General features: G+C 41.7%; 1 protein-coding gene across 2 annotated transcripts in view; it reads right to left on the reverse strand.

Annotated features, from left to right (window-relative positions):
• Positions 1 to 17,892, reverse strand: part of igf2bp2a (insulin-like growth factor 2 mRNA binding protein 2a) — a 54,832-nt gene extending 36,940 nt beyond the window's left edge. The window contains exons 1-3 of one of the 2 annotated variants that reach the window (XM_048239209.1): positions 17,815 to 17,892; positions 16,948 to 17,136; positions 15,704 to 15,764 (exon numbers count right to left, since the gene is read on the reverse strand). In XM_048239209.1, coding sequence (XP_048095166.1) covers positions 15,704 to 15,764; positions 16,948 to 17,122 — 236 coding nt within the window. In that variant the 5' untranslated portion in view covers positions 17,123 to 17,136; positions 17,815 to 17,892. Of the gene's footprint in view, positions 1 to 2,132; positions 2,185 to 15,703; positions 15,765 to 16,947; positions 17,137 to 17,814 lie in introns of those variants that run through there. The other variant, XM_048239210.1, reaches the window with a different exon arrangement.
• Positions 17,893 to 19,358: the final 1,466 nt, after the last annotated feature.

Raw genomic sequence — 19,358 nt, forward strand, 5'->3', positions numbered from 1 at the left:
CACACACACGCACCACAAATGGCAGTCAGGCTTGGTCGATACAAGCCGCTCAGCTGTGGCAGGACTTAGTCAAGTAAGAAGCCAGCACCCGCAGGAACACCCAAAGGCAGCATTGCGAATGTGCAGACTACTTTCGGGCTGTTGGTGTGTTGTTTGGCTGAGTTGGATGGAATGAAGGGTTGTTAGCACTTAGTTCTGGTAAAGAATAGAGGCTATGTTTTTTCTCACAAGAGGCTGAGATCTGACTGAGTGTTATAATACACAGTTGGGTATTCAAATATGGTCTAAGAAGTGTGTGCACTATCCATCTGATAAATGCTGCAGTAGCCTACAGCCAGTCAACACATCTGGTGGAAGGTAGCTGTTTTGAAACATAATTCATCACACTGATTGGTAAGATGTTCAGCCATTATTTAGATCCATTTGTCTAAATACAAACTGTACCCAAAAACTTGCTATTTTATTGCAGTCTTATCTGAGGCTTAAATACAACTGTGTCATTCTCATGCAAATAATAACAAACAAAATGCTTATTTGCTTCTTTGTAATGAATTCTATTGTTCATGGGCTTTCGTATAACCTCTCTCATTCAGCGACAACAGTAAGAATTCACAGACTGACGACAGTGCATGTGTTCAATAGCTCAGCTGAACATTAACAAGTCACTGTGGACTGTTCCCACACCTCACTCTTAGTGTTGGCAATTCTAGGATGCTCTCTAAAGCACAGTTTATCTCCATTAGCCCGCTGTTTCCCTTAATGTCCCCCCGTAAGCATAAAATGCCGTTGGACAGATCAGTCAATAAATTATTTGTGGATGGATTAGTAACAAGCGACCAGTTCCTCTTCAAAACAGTTGCTTTCTCCACAGGGGAGGATATTAATATTTATGACTAACAAAAAAACATCTGTGTTTCACAAGCACAGGGAAACAGAGAAAGCGAAAGAGAGTGAGATTGTGAGAAAGCGAAAGAGAGTGAGATGAAGAGAAAATTAACGAAAGTGAGATCGAGAGAAAAAAACAGTTTGGGTGGGAAAGAGAAAGAGAGACAGGCAGGCAGACAGAGAGAAAGACCAATACAAGGCGGTTCCAATGCCAATACACATTACTTAAAACTACACAAGGGGGACAGAAAGCAGCTCCTGCAGTCTTGTGGTCTCTCTACTGGAGACCTGCTCCAAGAAAGTCCCTGTTTGGCCCTACTAAAGCGCCATTCGGCTTGATCTCGCCCTTTTCTTTGAGCACAATTGGTGTGTGTCTGAGCGCCGTGTAAAGAAACCACCTTCCCCGGTCCAAACAGGCGACAACAGTCAGAGAACTGAGCTGAAAGCATGCAAGGAACGCTTCCACAGCGAGAACAGTCCCTCTGCCCCTTGCTGCTGGGCAACACGCCGTTACCGCACAGGCAGCTGCCACGCGCTCACACACACACACTCACACACACACACGTACGTGCGCGCACACACACACACACACACACACACACACATAGCATAGCAAAACACACACACACACACACACAGCCCCACCCTCCGCTGGCCGCACAACCAATCAGGGTTTATAAACGCACCCAGCCAATCAGCGAGGCCGAGTAACAAATCCAAACGAGAGAGAGGCTGAGGGAACGTGCTCCAGTGTGCATCAGAGTCCTCTCATCGGCAACACATGAAAAAAACATGACCCGAGAGAGGATTCATTTGTAAAAACAATATACAAACGTAATATTTGCCAAGGACATTATTAAAAAAAAACTTCCTGCAGACCTATATTTACAATTTACAATTTGAGATTGTGAAATTAACAGCTTCCTTACATTATGCTTTGTCAATTAATGATCAAGAGGTGGCATTTGTTTACTAGATTAATATAAACTGCATTTTTTTGTTAAATTAAGGAAATTAAGTGAATATCCATTCCAGAAAATTAAGTTTCTTTCACCATGAGCCAAAAATATTCCAAAGCACTTGTGCATGTGCACACACACACACACACACACACACACACACAGCTTCTCTCACTCACATCCTCATTCTCCATCTCCAAAACACACTCTCAGCATTCTCACTCCCAAACAAGCACATACACAGAGAGAGAAAGAGAGAGCGAGAGAGAGCGAGAGAGAGTTCAGTACCCGTTCATCCCGGCCCAGACGGTTCAGCTTTAGGTGCTGTGCATGGCTGTGTGGTCTCAGTGCATGTGACAAACTCTTTCTCTCCCTCTCTCTCTCCATCAGCTCTTAATTTAATCCCCCAGGTCTGAGTATTATAGCGAGGAGGCTGGGCTTGTCATAGGTATAGCGGTCTCACTCGGTTAACCTAGGACAATATGGACCTGTGTGGATACCACCTAATAGGATCTGTATATGTGTGTGTGTGTGAGAGAGAGAATGAGAGAGAGAGAGGGAGGAGGGGGAGAGTGTATCTATAATATAATATATACTGTATCTGAACACTTACTTACTACTGTATTCCTCTCTCTCTCTAACTCTGTTTCTCTCTCTCACACACACAAATATAATGACTATTTCTAGAAGACAGGCCATGGGAGTGAGCGAGGCTGACACTCCAAGCAACAAAGTGACAGTGAGAGGCATGCACAGTCTCAACTCCCAAGCAATCACTCACAACGACTGACAGCCATCAACTTAGCATTCCCCATTTCCCTCACACACAGACCTTCACACAAATTTGTGCATGCACTTCACTGAGACATAAATAAACTTACTCAACTAGTGATACAGAATTGATAAAAAAAATTAAAAAAATGTCCACAATACACCCCAGTCATTCATTGAAATTTGCTGAGCATCTTATTGGACTGATTGACTTAAACACGGTGCAGAACATTGGTGGCAGTGCCTAGATTCACACACACAAACAAAAAAGTAAAAGTGGGTGTGTTCTCTGAGGGACGAGGAACACCTTAATGGTGGTAGGTCAGGGGAAGAGTAAATCATGCCTCTGAGGCCGACCGGTGGCAGGCGAGTGGTTGAGAAAACTGTTAGTTATGTGACGTTGTACGGAGTTGTAATCCTGCGGCTCAGCCTTCCAAATCCCCTGGCCGAGGAATGGTCCAGTGCTTGAGCTCAGCACACAGGCGCGGCTCAGCACGGAGGAGGAGGAGGATCGTGCCGGGGCTGGTGGTGAGGGATTCTGGCTGAGAGGCAGGTTGTCCCAAAGAAGATCAATTGGCAACATCACCCATAGCTAGACACGGCCAAGAGGCCTGGGAGTAAATGAGGTGTAAGGTCTTCATTTGAGAGCGATAAGTGAGATAAGGTCCGACACGAAGGTACGGAAATCGGACTTGGACGGCCTCTGTCTGAAAAACACTGAGCCAGTCTGCAATAGCAGCTCTTTCCAAGACAGTTTACAACTCTCTGGATCAAGCAACAAGGGCACACACACACCATGAAAAAACTGTTATGAAATGTGTAGCTCTCTGAGTGCTATTACTTGAAAATGTGTAGCTTTCTGAGTCCATGTCCCTTTAGAAAGTAAAGCATCTCCTGTCAGAGTGTCAACCCATCACATCCCAGCCAACTGAAGTGAGAAGCAGGAGTGACTGTTTTTAAAGTCTCCATCTACGTGATCATGGGCATGTCTTATTTCCATTCCAAAAGGATGGAGACATTTGAATAAGAAATGCCGCCTTCTTTTTTTATCACCTTCTATCCACAAACGCGGGCAAAATAATAAAGAAAATGCCAGGTCAGCTGGAAGGAATGCTAACTTGACTAGCATACATTACGTGTGAGAAATGGAATCTGTCTGACATGGAACTCATTAGGCTAATGACAGGGGCTTTCACACATAGCAAGTACCCTCCAAATCTGAAGTTACATGCTGCTGTTCTGACCGTACATAGCAAGAGACGCTGCTACAGCTTTGTGTCAAAATTCTAGGCAGAGACTAAACCTGACTACTTGAAGAGGGGAGAAATGAATAAATGGCAGAAAGATATGGTACTTGAGAGGAAACACATTTTGCAAATAACCTCACAAGCCCTTTGACTTTATCCAAGTGCGAGCGAGCGGGCCAGTGTCTAGGCCAACGGCTGCTGACGCTTACCGTAAAGCAGCCGGATTGCATTAAGGGGCAACTTGACCCCCAACCCTGGGAACAAGTCTCTTTTCTGAGGGTTAGTTTCTGCCTAATTGCTGGTAATGCATCCACGAAATACAACAGCGGTGCAAGCTGCAAAATCACTTAATTTCTTTCAGTTTATTATACTATTGAGCTGTGCCCTAACAAAACACTGGAGAAACGTGGTTAACTATGTCTGCATTTAGTAATATCATTGTATTGACAATTCTTTGTTTTAATGTTCAAATAGTTTTCACCAAGTGTGTAAATTGAACAATCAGCTAAGAAGCCACTTTTAACACCTGCATGCAAGAAATTCAGTCTGTCTCCGATAATCAGTGGCCAGAAGTTGGACGTCAGAGTAGGCCCTACCTCACTTGTGCTACACAAGGATGAGCAAGCTAAATGTCCGTTTTCAAAAAAGAACTTTCCAAATCACAGCCTTTTAAAAGTGCACAAGTGGTACTCTCACTCAGACAGCCCTAAAATATCTTTGTTCCTGTTTCCATGCGTCTCTCTGTAGTGCCACTGAGGAGCTGTGCACTGAAATCAAGAACAAGCCAGTGAGATACTGAGACAGACAACTGCTGCTACCTTAAGTCAGGAGGGAGAGAAAAAAAACAAGAGAGGAAAAAGAGAAATTGACAGAGAGAGAGAGTGTGAGAGAGAGAGAGAAAGGGAGAGAGAATGACATGAAGACCCACTTGAAGTTTAATCTTTAAAATAATTGCATGGGGGTAGGGGGTGGGTGGGTAGGGGCTGTGGAGAGAGCTTCAGAGCCTAAGACACACTGTGACTCCTCTAAACGCACATCAGGGCTTGGGCATCACTGATTCCGGGGCACCAGGTAATCTCCAAATTACACACTGCGTGTGCGTGGTCCCTTTTCTGTCACTGTTTCAAGCCCCCGTTCCCCTCCATCCCGAACCTTTTTCCAGCATTTGCATTCATGCGGGGGATACTCACAAAGGATCTGGCAGTACCACCAACGGGCAGGGATCTGCCATCCATCCTGGGCATAGGCAATTCCAATAGGGATACACAGTCCATTACAGTGACAGAACCATTACAATGGACAAAAGGAGAGGAAACTTTGTTTTGGCATGCCACTTCCCAGAGCTGCCTCATGGTCACTTTTTTAAATGAGTTACAGCAAATAGCCCTCATCCCGTTGTAATGGTAGAAAACCAGACACAGCCAAAGCATGAAGTCTTAAAACCGCATGCTGTTGATTGCAAACTGCTTTCAATTTCAGTCCGTTTTTGCTGATATATTCTTTGTGAAACTATCTCTCTCTTTCTCTCTCTCTCTCAGCCATGCAATGCTCTGGAGTTTGTTTGGACATGCATGTGGAGAGCAGGTGGTGAGCTGAGGGGCAATGAGATGACGGACCTCAGAGACAGCAGATAGTGGAGTAGCATCACACTCTCTTGCTCTCTCTCTCTCTCACACACACACATTCACACACACACACACACACACACACAAACACTCACTCACACACACACACACAAACACTCACATTCACACACACACACAAACACTCACTCACTCACACACACACACAAACACTCACATTCACACACACACACAAACACTCATTCACTCACTCACTCACTCACACACAAACACACAAACACTCAAACACACTCACACATATCCTCCTGCTTCTCGCCTCTGCGGGCCTACTGTAACGTATGCAGGCTGCCAACTGGGCCAGTGCAGTAACCTAGCAACATGTCTGTCGCCACACTTCTATCAGTAAGGCGCTTTGTCATTTTTTTATTTTTTTTGGGTGAGTGTGAGTGTGTACTTTTTGTCAGCTTTGAGCGAGTGTGTGAGAAAGGCTGCATGCATATGTGTGTTTGTGTGCATGTATCAAAGTCTCCGAGAGGAACAGTGAATGACTGAGCGCAGATGGGCTCCAGAACAGACGGGTGAACAGACTCATGGACACTTGGTCGCCATTTTTTTTGTTTCTTGCCACCATGGGAAAAGCAACTCTTCAACTAGGTTCAAACCACACACTGAATATGAAGAGCCTACTGATTGGATCTACTCTACTAGACGGCAACTGCACTGCAAAAAAAAACTCGCCAGACAATCTCTCTACACTTTGCCTCACAATGTACCCACGGCCAAGTGCAGGAGCGTCCTTCTGCCAAAGTGCGACTGGGGCAGTCACGAGCAGTGAGCCCGGACAAGAGCACTCGGACGTGCTCGCAACGGTCGCTTACCGGTCCTTCTGTCCAGGAGAAGGAGAGTTTCAGAGTGCACCACTATGGCCAGGAAGTGATGGGCTGTTGAGTAAGGGCTCAGCGGAGGGACGGGCATGGGTCTGTTTAAGGTTCTGCCACAAAATTGCAAAGCAATCAAGTCAAACCCAGTCTCACATCCCGCTACAAATCACTTACTGAGGGGGTGCTCAATTCTACAGGTACAGCTAAATGTATGGGCTTGCTTGTCCATGCTATGATGCTTTTAGACAACAGCTTGTAGCTTTACAAAAAAAATGGATATCAACATGTCCACCACTTAATGTGTTAAAGTGAAAAGTAATAATAAAAAAATATGTAAAATGTATTTAAAAAAATGATGCTCCCCACACAGTCTACTGCTACAGGTCTGACTCCACCAAGCCATACAATAATAAAACATAAAGTATGGTAAGAAGGCGGTACACAGGTTCACAACTACACAGGGTATAAACACATTTCATCTAACCACCAATCTCAGGATTAGAAAATGCAACACAATGTAAAAGCCTGTTTCTATAATGCTAAACTGTAGTGGCCTTGCTTTTGTCTGTGCTATGAAAAATATATATATATTCAGAATAAGGACCCTTATTACAACTGAAGATGTAAAAAACATACCCTATGAAAATGTATATATGACTCATCAGAAAACATGTTTAGAGCTATCCTCCTTCTCTCACTTTGCCTGAAAGAGCCTTCTCTTTCAGTCTCCATTTCTGCTGAGTCATGTTCTTCATGCACATCTCCTGTCAGGCCCAGCACTGTAGAGACTAAATATTTATCAGCCTGATGCCCACTGGATGCACCCTCAGACCACTGGCCACAAAGAAACCATCAGAGGAGTCGGCTCAGTCACAACAAGTGACAAAACAAAATGCACTCAGCAACAAAAGATGGAGGGAAAGAGAAAGAGAGAGAGATGGAGAGAAAGAGCTTATTATTAGTACTGTTTATATTGTTCCTAATATTAATGCTTTGGCAATATTGCCAATAAAGCTAACTGAATTGAACTGAGATAGAGAGAGAGAGAGAGATAGAGATGGAAAGAAAGAGAGAGATGGAGAGAGAATGTGTGGAAACAGTGGCCTCTGAACAAGCTTGTCCCGGGCTTGCTCCGAAGAAACAGTGCCCTCTATCCACCCCTGACGCCCACCCGCAATTCGCGACGTGTACAAGCCCTATTGCCTCTGGAACTAAAAGAGCATTTTTCTCCCACTTCACAGTAAAACAAGCACGAACATTTCAGCAACAATCTCTATGCATCCCATGCATAAATTTACACTGACGATGTGCAGGAGGGAGGAATGCCATTTGCTATTAAGCTACATTCAACACTGGATGGAGCTCAGAGGTGCACTTCATGACGCAAACAAGAAAATGAATAAAAAACCAGGACAACGTCAGTGTTTCACAAAATATTCACATAAAAATGAATCCTCCTCCAAAGCTCCCAAACACGTCACACTGAGTCTCATTGAGGCTCCTGGAGTCCATCTCCGATCACACCGACCACATCCCGCACTCGGTCCATTCACAACGCATCACAACAATGCCCACACTTGTGCTCTACCCAGCGATTAGAATGCTTGTGGCTCATGGGGTTTCACTGAACGTCTTGTCTACCCCCTTTCATTCTGAGATCATTCCCCCCCCCCCATACATGTAAATGGAACTGTTTGAGTGGGTTTGTGAATGAAAATGCCATCAGAGAACAGTGCGGCCAGCTGAGCTCCTCAGAGTGGGTGACATCAGAGCATTGCGCTGCGTCTTCAGATGATGCATGAGGACATGTCAAGAAAGAAGCGTCCCCCCACATCCACACGCAACAACTATGATATTGCAGCAGAAGGAGAGTGTTTTTTTCCCCTTCTCCTTAGATGATCTGTTAAGACAATCAATGACTAATGGTTGGGAAAAAGGCAGATGAATCTATAACTTCTTGTCTAATATTCTTATAGAGCTAGCAGTTTCTGAGTACTGCGTGTTATGTATGTGTGTATTTTAACCCCAATGACTAAGGTTAAACCCAACTCAGAGTGCTCCATCTCTGCCCAGCGTCTGTTGTTTACCTTGCTGGTGGGTTGCCATAGAAACCATAGGGATAACACTGCAGAGGGTGCATCTTGCTTTTATGTCAGTGATCTCACCTATAGGAAGCATCAACAATAAGCCAACCTTTTCAAAACCTGCGTGATCTGATAGATGCCTAGTGTGCCTACTGTGCTGTGACCAGGGGCTTTGTACATGCACATATACAAGTGTGAAAACATCCAGTATACAGAGGCAACTTCAGATTCATTTAGTGATATAACATTTACAGTCAAGGTAAACAGGATGACTGAACTATGGCTCTCTTGAACTATGCGGGGAGCAAATGGCCTTGGCCAACACACACCACAACACAACACCCGTCACCAACACCCGTAAACAAGCCATCAGCACCGCATCAAATGAAAGGTGCCCTGTCAAATCCTCCTCTATATCTGAGAGAGGAACGTCCACCGCCTTCTCGACCAGCACTTTGGCATCGACCGACACCCTGTTTTAGTGCCCCCGCTGCACCTTATGTGCCCGTCAACCCTGTGCCACCCACACCACTCTGGCCCTGTCAATTAAAAGACTTTCAGCATGCCTGTCTGTTGGAGCTCAGGGAACAGTGTGGGCAACGCTAGTGTTCCGCCTTGAGCGACTTTTACTTTGCTCGATGAGAGGTGTTGCCTCACTTTTCAGTGCTTTGTGCGAATGTGTCAAGAAAACAGCTCTGGGTCTGTTTAGCTGTGGCCTCCAACAGTGTGAATAGTGGTTGTCAGGTGTGTGGAGGACAAGCTATTTCTTGAAAAGACGTCCAGAAATACAGCAGACGTCAGACACACAGAAGGTGGTCAGTGTGAAGGCAAATGTAATCAACGCAAGGACTCATGACTGAGGAATGGATGGTCCCATCATTGCACTGCATTTACAATCTGGGTTTGTGGACAGTGGATTCATTAATTTCCATACTACATACATTTGAATGTCATTAAACAATTTGCCGGAAAAAAAAAAAAAAAAAAAAAAAAACACCCCCTTGACATCCTGCCCTCTGTCCAGTTCCCACCACCCCACCTACTGACCAGTGGCACTTTGCGCTGGGCACCCGAAAGCCGGCGTTTAACTGTCAGCACTCTAGCCAGCCTTCGCACAGACACTCAGACTGCATTCACCCAGCCTCTCTTTCAGCACTCTGCAGTACACCCCCCTCCCAGCGGCCCATGTTAATTACTGTCCGCTGGCGTCGTGTTTTTGTGTGTGTGAATGAATGAATGAATCTAAAGCAATAACTTGCTAACGATTCACAGGCTGCCATTATGCAGTGCCGAGACACACGACTGTCATCACCTCAGCCACAGAACATCCCTCGCTCTAGTGCTGGATCTTCCCTTCAGGGTGGAGAAGTCTGACAGACAGGGCTACACATGGGCCCAGTCGCCTCAAAAGCCAAGCAGGGGTGTCCCTCTATTTTCATACAACTTCTGAAGACACAGCTCTTCAGAGAGTACCTCCTTTCCTAGCACTACCAACACCTGGACATGCTAAATCTACCACTTAACACTTGACTATCAATCTTCTAGAACTGTCACTTGATTCTATGTGAGGAGCACTTATTGCTGCACTAACATATCCATGTCACACTGTACCTTCATTGTTGCCTTTATTTGTAAGTCGCTTTGGATAAAAGCGTGAGCTACACGACTAAATGTAAATGTGCAAATGTAAAGAATAATTATTTTTAAAACTGTGATGAAAATGCTAATTAGGCTCAGCGCCATTTTCACAGATGAGGCTGGTGAACACCTGTGGCTCATCAAATGCTCAGTCCACCTCAATTATGCAGGCAGAAGTGAGTTTACAGTGACAAAGCTTGTAGCACAACGCTCCAGTAAGGCAGGCAATCTCTCTCATTCTCTCAGTGGTAATCCTGTTCTCCCCAATGAACGTAATACTGTAGTAAAGATAAAAGGATTAACGAATGAATGAAAAGGGGCATAGTGAGATTCCAAGCCCGCAGTGGGTGTCGCTGGAAATATGAGAGGATGGATGTACTTGAAGATTCTATGTGTAAACAGGATAACGATTCGTTGCTATTGTCGCAATTTCAGTCTCCAGTATCCTACTGACTGATGTTCTATAAATTGTGTATCTTCCATGCTTCAAGTACAACTGCGCCCTAGCAAATTTGTGCTACAAAACTGAATCAAGTTCCAATCAGTGGTCCATTTCAACTATGGCACCATGTCACACTAACCTATTTTTTGAGGCAAACCTCTCTGCAGTGCCAAGACAGTGAACACACAAGTGTGGTTATGCTTATGGAAGGGATTTAACAGCATAGATTGCACATTCAAACCTGGATACCAATAAAACAGAAACCAGAATCATATACAACATGAAATCATTTTAATATCGCTCACAAGAGTTATAACAAAAGTTTATGTTAAACATGATGTGTTAAAAGTGATTTTCAAATGTTTTATCCCAACTTATAAACTATAAAATACAAACCTTGTCAGATTTATGTCTACAGCATGAGAGTTCTCCACATGCTGAATGTTTCAGATCCAAAGCAAGTGTTTGGATACTGACTCACATTAACTAGATGAGTGAATATGTGTGGAGTGACACAGATAGATAGGCAGATACAGACAGGCAGAAAGAAAGAAAAAAAGAGAGGGAGAGAGAGAGAGCGAGAGAGAAAGGTTCATTAATGGACACTGACTGTAGAGAAGAGGTCAAGACATTCTGTGCCTCTTAAAGAAGTGGTTTAAGATTAGAACTGAAACTCAGCATTGATGGATGATGCATCTATTATATCTTTGCGAGCACTGCTATCAAACCAACAAAAAACACCTTGTTTACGTATACACAAACACAGGCGCACAAAAACACAAATACGTGGGGGTTTACATAACCATAAAGCATGGCATCTGAATATTCCCCAATTTCCACTTTAATTATTGATACACCAATTATTGATATTTAAATTTAATTTCGGTTAACTGAAGAAATCTTTACATCCATATCATGGAACAATACGCCAGTCCAGAGAATTCAAAACTCAGGACCTACAAATTCACTTCCACAAGCTGATTATTTATCAGTTCCAGATGACGCGTGTCATAGAAGCACAAAGATTCCATCCCTACACACTACCCAAAGCTGTTGAATTACTTATAATCATAAGATGATCAATTTAACACAAATCAATCTATTTTAAAAAAGCTCACAAAAGACATTACTGAATCAATACATCAGTCACAAAAGCACCAATTACCTGAACATTACCAGGAAAACTGAAGATGCGATACGAAATGTCCAACTCAGCTTGGATTCAGAAACTTATTAGCTTTTTTAAAAAACGTGTGTCCATTCGCACTACACTGAAATAATTATCTTGATTAGCCACTTACATTTGTGACTTTATCAATTTAGTTTCATGTCCACATTAATGGAATGTCATATTTTGATGAACCTGAATTACCTCAAATGAAAATATGCATTTCTTTATTTTGGAATAGAGTGTAAGCATCTAATTTAATAAATGGTGCTGTAAACCGTAAAAGCTTTCCCTCACTTTGTTAACCAGCAAAGGCTGTTTTATAGACTGTTGAGAACACAAATCACAAACTGTCAGTTTGTTCCTGTCTGGTGTGTTGGATCTAACCATTTCCATTTGTACAACAACAATGACACCTATCAAACACTATTTTCATAGTGCTCCGTACACATTTACATATAACAAAACTAATTTTCCCTTTTCAATAATATCATTTTCATTTTAATTAATCCAAAAATAAATTGATTCAAACACTATATCATACCATTTACGCTACAGGATGATTCAATTTAATTTGCATGACCATAAATTACAACAATAGTTCTTAATAATAAATGGGAATTTCATTGATATTCTGCTTACAGATTTCAGTTATTCTGAATATTAAATAAAAGGACAATTATGACAAAACAGATATGACAACATTAATGCGAAAGTAGTAATTGGTTCTTTAAATTTCCACTAACTTGCCATTCACCATTAGATCCCACAGTAATACTTTCCATAGACTTTCCTTTCATTGAACTGAGTTAATGCTTAATCTCAAATTCAGTTATGTGAAAAAAATTTCTAGTGTGCATTTAACAATTTGTTTCGATCTGCATGACTGTAAGACTTTATTTTATAATGTTTTATCAAGCCTATTAGTAGATTCAGTGACATTGCAACTAATATACATTGTAATGATATTAAGTCTGCTACAATGATGTAAATTGATGTTTCTGGTTAGGTAAATATAATGATGAATGAAATATGAGTATATCAGACTGTTAACCCATTGCTTTTATACAGCAATCATTAACCTAGAAGGCACCACAGGAAATAAAACCAGCAGTGCCCCCTATTGTGCTTTGGTCCATGTTACATAGCATACTTCCTTGAGACGTGCTGTCAGGCGCCACCGTTCAATGTTCAAAAATAGTGCAAAGGCGACAAGAAAGCACTCAAGAAGGGGAAGATCTCTGCATCTGTTCCTTATACAAAAGACGACCAGAAAATGTTGTCCAACTGACTTTATTTGTTCAGGCAAGCATTAAGAAAAATCCTATTTACAATGACAGCATGTACCACAGAGACTGTATGCCATTTCCAACATATTCAGCCATTAAACAATTATGTCATTATTCAACATATTTAATTTGATCATTACTCAGGCCCTGATAAATGCACTCAATGTGTCTAACACATTTAAATGGTTTCAAACTTTTGCAAACATGTTTCCTCAATAAACATATATCTAGTCTATCTAAGTAGCCTAGTCTATCTGCATCATAGATGTATATATAGCTATGTATCTGCATAAGCAGTTCAACATGTGTGTCTCACTGGACTCTTTCAGAATGCATTGTAATGTGATAAAGTTTGCACAGAATAAAATTAATTTTGTTCTTGAAACCATGCAAAGTTACAAACCATGCAAAGACTAAAATAATTTCTAAAATAATAATAATTAAACAAAACGATTATAAACGCACAGCGAGCAGCAAAAACTCTCAAAAAATAAAAATAAACATAATCACAAATGGATATTTCTTGTACAAAATGTTTCTTGTAAAAAAATACAAAAAGTATACATGTTGAAAATATCTCAAAATGTAATTAATTGCATGCCCCTGCATTATTGGATTACATTTTAGGATAGTGTGCTTGTGATTACTTAACCTAAACAGAGATGTTGTTAAAACGGAATTTAAGGCAGAATTTTTAAAACTTAAATGTTGACTCTACACAGCCGAGACATTTTATGAGAACAGACAGCAATCATAGTGCTTAATCAAACCTGATCACAGCTTAACTTTGTGAAATAGGCCTAGTGGACATTATGCTGATGCAGCCAATTGATGCACATTTAAACACATAAGGCTTAAAGCCACGTGGCCTTAATATGGTGGTCTGCTTTTTTGGAGCTGTACTAATGCAAAATAATAATGTTTACAAAATTAACATTCCCGTTTGTCATATATATTTCTTGTTTACCTGAGGCAAACGTGATCATATTCTCAACATTCAGAATAGGAAATTACAAACTGACTGTAAAACAAAGTTTCCAAATCTGAGTGTTCATTTTGAGCCATGCGCAATACGACATCCAAAACCATTTGCGCACGCTATTCTATCAGTGTCCTCGGCCTACATTTAGTTAGTTGTTTGCTTCATATTAATGATCAGTAATAAAACACTGATTTAACCAGTCATTCACATTCTATCTTACAGCGTAATGTTCTAATCAGTGAGCCTAATTAGTCTAATTGACTGCTGTAGACCAGATTTGCGTAAAGCACACACCATCTCTTAAGCATCTGTCAAATGTTGCTGCCGTGACATCAACATACTCAACAAACCCATTTATACATTGTTGACTGGCGAAATAATAACTTATAATCGTAATATGAAACGGCATGGTTCGTAATCAATTCAATTAAAAAAAATAAATAAATAAAAAAAAGAGCACACAATTTAGTGCTTATTAATTCTGTGCTGTCGCTACACACACTGCAAGCAGACTAGGGGAGAGGCTTGTGGGGCGTAGGCTATTTCTCCACCATGGCCGCCTCTTCCACATCAAGGCTGTGGCCATCTTAACTTAATCTCCATGAACTGAGCTACAGTGGAAATACATGCGAGGGCTTTCACATAATATAACTTATAGCGCTGCAAGAGAACACCTAAAACGTACACTATTACGTCAGAAGTTTTGGGGACGCATTAACATTTTGATGACTGTCTGGGTCAAATCTAATTGCAACAAAATTAACCTTGTTTCAAGAACAGTATCTCAGTCTCCCGAGAGGCCAAGCTTTCACAAAAACACCGAGGCCGAGACTTGCATTTCTTACAGCATATAGCCCATCTTTACCTCAGACTTAGCCCTACATTCTGATAGACACTAGCAAGCCTACTCATATACCCCCCTTATAACACCGAACCCAGGTTGTGCATGGAGGAAGTACATACAGAGGGAATCACGTGACCACCAAGGCCTAACCATTTGCCATGAGGTCACGCACTGGGAACCCATGCCGCATGGGCAAAAACTGCCGTCGAACATGAATCTGACATATCAGCAATCAGTAGGCTAGAGACATTGATTCACGGCCAAGATAAAAAATACCCTGTCCAATAATTTAACACGATATACGTTCGTTGTTCCAGCACTGCAGTGGCTCATAAACATAGGACTACAATCGCAAACATGGATAGCCAAACAATCTCGATGTACAGAAAAAAAACTCCACATTTCATGCTTTTAATTAGCTTTACATTTTACGTAGTCTTTCACTGACTGTTCGCCAAAAGCGTAAAAATATAGTCTACTACACCTACAATATACAATATACATATCAGAATTATCAACGACATTCTATTGCTTATACTCAGTCCCCATTTAATTCACAACGTTCATAAGAGGTAAAATTACCACCAACAATGTAAACTGCAACGTAAAAGGCCACATCATGTTTGGAGAGGTCTGCACTGGTCTAAGTAACTAGCGTAGGCTAGGCTACTGTTTGTTGTAATGGCAACTACACGAGAGGTATAACGTCAAGCTTGTTTACGTTGTGCATAAGACACGATTAAGCTACCCTATGAATCCTTAATGTAAAATGATTCTACATGTCATCACACTGCCAGTGTCTTGGGACAACGAGACAGCGACTAATTCCACACAGGCCTACAGAAAAGTATTTGCAATAGGCCATAGCGAAATACAAGCAAGAAGGCTGCAAGATGGTAAAGGAAAACATAAATTAAGCAATAACATTACCTTAGTTTTTTGGGAACAGAGTAGTCTACCTCAATCACCTTCCCATGTAATTCAACTTTTCCTGAGGGGGGAATGGAACAGACAGTATCATTAATCATACGTAACCTAATGTAACATTTCTCACAGGACGACTGATAGGAATTTATAGAACGGCAATGTTCACATTGTAGCAGCTACATTTCCTCCAAAGCTAAATACAAGTGCATTGGTACAGTCTATGGGTATGCTATACCATATGAGGTAAACGTGAACTTGACTAAATTACTGTTGGAACAAATGACGGCATAGGCCTTTAGTTTAACCATCCAACACAGAGTAAGGCTTCAAGGTGTGTAACGTGTGATATTCATTGGCGAGAAGTTTTGAAATCATATTTTGGAAATTCGGCGCCAAATGCTTCAGCTCATAGTTAAAAGCTCACGATGAGGAATGGGCAGCCATGCTTTCCACTCCCACAAACCACACAGCAATGAGGATACTTTTTTTTTTTTTTTTTTTTTTTTTTAAAGAATGGAACATCAAAGAGGACCGATTTGTACCCACGAGAATGTGCCTTTCTCTCCTATGCATGCATCTCCTCATCATGTTTATGAAGCTCTGGTGGTGCGAAATACGTCCAGAGCAAAGTGAGGTGTTTTCCATTTTCGATACCATTATGTATGAGTGGCCTGGCGCAGCTTAGAATTGGGATCTCACCTCGTCCCCCCAGCTACCTGTTTATTAGCACTTTGCTCCGGACCCCCATCACCTACCTTCAAGACACCTCGTAAAAACATACCTAGACATCGTAGGAACATGGATATGACACATTCTTTCCAGTTAATACGGTCGGTTCTTTTCAATAAAATCAAGATAAAAAATAACTGAAAAATAATTATGCCTACCCGAACATCAGACCATCCCATACATTCCTATAGCTGATTGGTAAGAAGCCCCATTCAACACAGAATGTTTCTAAAATAAAGGTGAAGAATGTAACTGCTGGGTACTGTTTCGTTTATCACAAAAACGCGTTGCATAGTCCTGCTTTATGACTTGAAATTTGCACACATTTACGTCCATGGTATCTGTGAGAACTCGAGCGCTGATGTAGCCTAACGGCGCACAGTCCCGAGCGGAATACTGGTAAGGTAATCACAATTACTTTGCTTTTCTTTTCCAATTATGCTCAGAGGGCTACAAACGTGAAGACCCGATAAAACACATGACGGATTTGTTATCCTTAGAATTGAAAATGCACTTACCAGATAGAGTTTCAATTGCTTTAATGGCCCAGTTTTGATCGGGGAAGTCCACAAAGGCATAGCCGGATTTGAGCAGGACCTGATCGGCCACTGGAAGCTTCCTCTCACCAAAGAGCTGCTTCAAGTCCTCGACGGTGACCGAAGGACTCAAATTCCCGACATATAGTTTGTTCATGATCTAATAAAATCCTGGTAGAGAAGTTACGGTGGAAGTAATGAATTCGATAAAATATGAAACAATAAGAAAATAAAAAATAAAATAGAAAATTCTGCTGAAAAGCAGCAATCACCCCCCAGATCCAGTCGACCCCCAGCTACAACTCGGTTCCTGGTCAAACTCTTTTTACTGGGATTGAAAAAAGTGTCGTTACGACGCTACTCTGAAGCCAACAAGCGCCGCCTCTAAATAAAATCGCTCTTATACATCAGAAAATTAGTTTGAATGTGTTTACGGAATACAGCATCATATTATTTATGTAGGGGCACGCGTAGCCTATTTGTGACCAGACACCCGAGTATGAAATTGAGCTCTGTAGGCCTACGCTATGGAAGTTCATTCAAATCATGCCATTGAGGAGTGTCTCAACCAGTGGTTGAACAAGGTAAGAACTGAACTGTAGGATCCCCACGGTACATGTGGACTTCGGTTATGATACATCTCGATGGGATAGGCTATAGCCTAGTTTACAACGTAGGTTTGTGAAGTACGTAAACGCAAGGAAGGCCTATTCAGTATCAGACTCTTCATGTAATGTGATGACAGCTCATATTTACGGTCCACATATCTAAAACATAGTTTAGAATGATTGAGACGCCGTATATCGCTAAAGTCCCCAGGTTTTCAGGACCATTGAAAAAAACTACAACCTTATTTGGAATCACACCCCCGTAGTCTCTTCAATCGATGTAGGCTATGACATATTGAAGGGCGAATGGATAATGTCCATCCAAGGTCCGAGCGCAGGGTATCTGTAGGCTACAAGCCGAATGCAGTGGGGAACTCGGGGAATCTCCTTAGAGAAGGGCACGCCCACACAGCCTAGGCCCTATATGGAAAAGACGCATCTATAGCCTACATGGAGGGATTTCTACTGTTTTAGGGCCATCTTGTGGAATGTTTAAAAGACGTGTAAATACATAATAATAAAAACATAATATAAACCTTTATGTCCACGGCTTTGCAAACAGTAACGACCTACCTAACATTTACCTGATTTTTGAAAACAGAATTTAACTTTTGATTGAATTTATTGTCAATCAGCATAAGGATAATGTATGTTTATGCAGCCTAACGAAACCTTATATCTATGTACAGGCAATAACATACTTGATGTTATACAAGAAACATAACTGTACACACCGCCGCCGACTTGAGCTTCCAAAGAAGCTCTGGTCGCCCTGTCAAGGACGCTTGTCAAAAAAGTCCAGGGAAGCTTTGGCCGCTCTGACGTGACAGAACATGATCGAACGTAAAATGCTATCTTAATACTTCCGTCTATTCGATTGGTTGCTGGTCGTTGGTCGCTGAACTGCATCATAGCTCATTACTATAAAGCTGACTTTCAACTTTCTGCTTGACGCTCAAGACGCCCAAAACGCGACGCCGACGGATTTGACGCTTCTGGCAGCTGAGAGAAGCTGGCTTCCATTGAAAATGAATGACTTCCTGACGCTTTGGAAGCTCAAGTCGGCGGCGGTGTGTACATAGGCCTACAGTAAGCCGTTAGAATTCGTTGTAATTTTATTTGAATGAAGTTACACTAGGCCTATACTATACTTGTGCATTCAATTAGAACAGTCATTACTAAAATACTTACATCACTTAGCAGGAGCTGTTCTTGCTGCCTATTATAGGCCTACAAAAATGTCAGCATTACCTTTTCTACTTCATTAGGCATACTTCTTAAACTAGTTGATTGTAAATAGTACTATACTGGACAAGTCAAACAATATTCAGCTACCTTTTCCTCGTATTCCTGTTCTGCTTATCAGGAAGACTTATGAGCAGTTCCCTGATTTCCTAAGATATTCAGAGCAATAGCAATGTCAAGTTAACCTAGAGAAATTACAAAAAGGTAGCCCATCACCGTACCCTTTCCATGAGATTGACGGAATTAATACAGCACCGCCTACTGGCCACAAATATATATGTCTCGAGTTCCTTCCCTACATCCAATGAGCACCAAATTCTGCATATAATCAGTTTACTCTCAGAAAGCATGCATGCATGACCTTCATTTTAGTTCATGTGTACCAGCATGTACTGCAAGTATCAAATGTGTTAATTGTGGGGAAGACGGAAAAAAAAGAAATTCAGCTTCATGTTATTAATCTGTATGCACACTTGTCAATGGCTACACTTGAATAATGAAGTTTCCATGTAATCACACTGTATGAGAAATGTGATCTTT

This window comes from Alosa alosa, chromosome 3 (assembly GCF_017589495.1).
Source record: "Alosa alosa isolate M-15738 ecotype Scorff River chromosome 3, AALO_Geno_1.1, whole genome shotgun sequence".
Taxonomy (NCBI): domain Eukaryota; kingdom Metazoa; phylum Chordata; class Actinopteri; order Clupeiformes; family Clupeidae; genus Alosa; species Alosa alosa.